The following is a 2,032-nucleotide window of genomic DNA, read 5'->3' on the forward strand; positions in this document are numbered from 1 at the left end:
AAAAACAAGCTTTTCATTCCTACGAGCGCCTCTTCTTCATCTATCCTATAAACGATGTCAACTTGTTTGAAAGTCTATTTCAAGTGTGGTATCGATTGCTCCAGTGGGTAGTAAGGACCATGCCATAGCGGCGACCAGTTGTTGAACTCTTCCCAAATGTATTCATATCCCAGACCGAAAGTAGTGTCGTGCTTCTTGAGCTTTATGGGTTTAGCAATCCCCTGGAGATTCTTGCCCAGCCCCTTGCCAGGTTCATATCCATTCCATTTCAATACATTCTCGATCTTGTTGTCCTACCATTTATCTTTATCGACAGCATTGACTCGCTCGATGTGGTGGTAGGTTTCCCCACCTAACTTTCTTCTTCCCCTATTGCCTGAATGGTTTGACGACTGTATATGGGGTTGCTTCCATCACCGTGAATGATTACTTCTTGGTGATTCCATTCAAATTTCATGGCCTGATGTAGTGTTGAAGCCATAGCTCCCGCAGAATGAATCCAAGGGCGTCCCAACAGCAGGTTGTAAGATGCGGGCACATGTATTACTTGGAACTCAACATCGAACAAGGTTGGTCCCATCTGGAAACATAGGCTGATTTCACCGATGGTGGCTCTCTGGGATCCATTAAAAGCTTTTATGTTGATTGCTCCTTCTTTTATCTCATGCAAACCTTTGCCCAACGTCTTTAGCATTACCAAAGGACAGATGTTAAGGCTGGAACCCTCGTCTACCAAGATCCTGGTGATGAAATAGTCCTCATATTGTATGGTGATATGCAGGGCTCTGTTGTGACCCAACCCTTCAAGTGGCAGCTCGTCCTCATAGAAAGTGATTTTGTGGCTTTCTAGCACTTGTCCCACCATGTTGGACATTTATCCGCCAGTGATGTTACTCGGCACGTATGCCTCACTCAGCACCTTCAACAGAGCATTTTTGTGTGTCTTGGAGTTCTACAACAAAGAGAGGATAGATATTTGTGCTGGTGTTTTGTTCAGCTAGTCAATAACTGAATATTCCTTGGCCTGTATCTTTCTCCAAAGGTCGTCTGGGCCTATTTTGATGATGGGCGGCCGGTTTGAAGCCTGCTTGCTGGACTCAGCTAGGTATTCAGAGGTATAGACTCTCCCTGTTCTTGTCATTCCCTATGCTGCAATAATTTCTTCAAACCTGACCTTGCCTTTTCTCCTGGCCTCAGCTATGTAATCCCAGGGTATAGCTTTTGTGTGGAATGAGGGCACAACGTACATCGCCACTGGGATTGGTGCTGCCACCTTTACTTCGAATGGGACATGTTTTTGGGATGGCTAAATGACAACTTCAAATGGTGCTGATGCCTTTGCTGATGGATCTACTTCAAACTCAAGAGGGATAGACACATCTGTGACCTCAGATGGTTGGATCTGGACCATGATGGGGTTAAGGGTAACTGCTGGCTTCTTTGGATCATCGCCTTCTGTGATGAACTCGATGGATCCCTCGGGATCCCAATCATCTTCCACCTCATTCATGTGAATACCCCATTGCTTTCTGGCAGAGGGTTGTTGCAGACATTCGGGTTCCTTTGCCACAATAACCTTATTATTGATCAGCAACTGGATCTTGTCTTTTAGGGAACGACATTCATCGATGGTGTGTCCCTTCATGCCGGAATGCCATGCATAGGATTTGTTTGGGTTGACCCACTGAGAACTATTCTCTAGGGTTGAAGTAGGAATGGGGGTGACATAACCGATGACTTTGAGTCTTTCATACAGTTGGTCAATGGGTTCAGCAATGGCTGTATATTGTTTGGGAGCCCTACGGTCAAAATTTGGTCGTGGTCTAGGGAAGTTTTGATGAGGAGGATGTGACTGATAGTGGGATGGTTGAGTATTGTAAGCTTGGTAGACATGTGCGGGTTGTGAATATCTAGGTGAAGTAGGTTGATATATGGGAGGTGGAGATGGTTGATAGGCGGGTGGTGAGGGTGCTTGGTAGTTCAGGGTATTCTGATATGTGAGTGGAGGTGTCGGGTAGGTTTGGTATTTCAT

At 45.6% G+C, this 2,032-nt stretch overlaps 1 protein-coding gene across 1 annotated transcript; it reads right to left on the bottom strand.

Annotated features, from left to right (window-relative positions):
- Nucleotides 1–352: 352 nt before the first annotated feature.
- Nucleotides 353–874, bottom strand: LOC138870547 (uncharacterized). The gene has a single exon (XM_070148363.1). It carries the CDS (start codon nucleotides 872–874, stop codon nucleotides 353–355), a length of 522 nt encoding a protein of 173 aa, XP_070004464.1.
- Between the last annotated feature and the right edge of the window lie 1,158 nt (nucleotides 875–2,032).

The sequence above is a fragment of the Nicotiana sylvestris genome, chromosome 6 (genome assembly GCF_000393655.2).
Source record: "Nicotiana sylvestris chromosome 6, ASM39365v2, whole genome shotgun sequence".
In the NCBI taxonomy this organism is placed as follows: domain Eukaryota; kingdom Viridiplantae; phylum Streptophyta; class Magnoliopsida; order Solanales; family Solanaceae; genus Nicotiana; species Nicotiana sylvestris.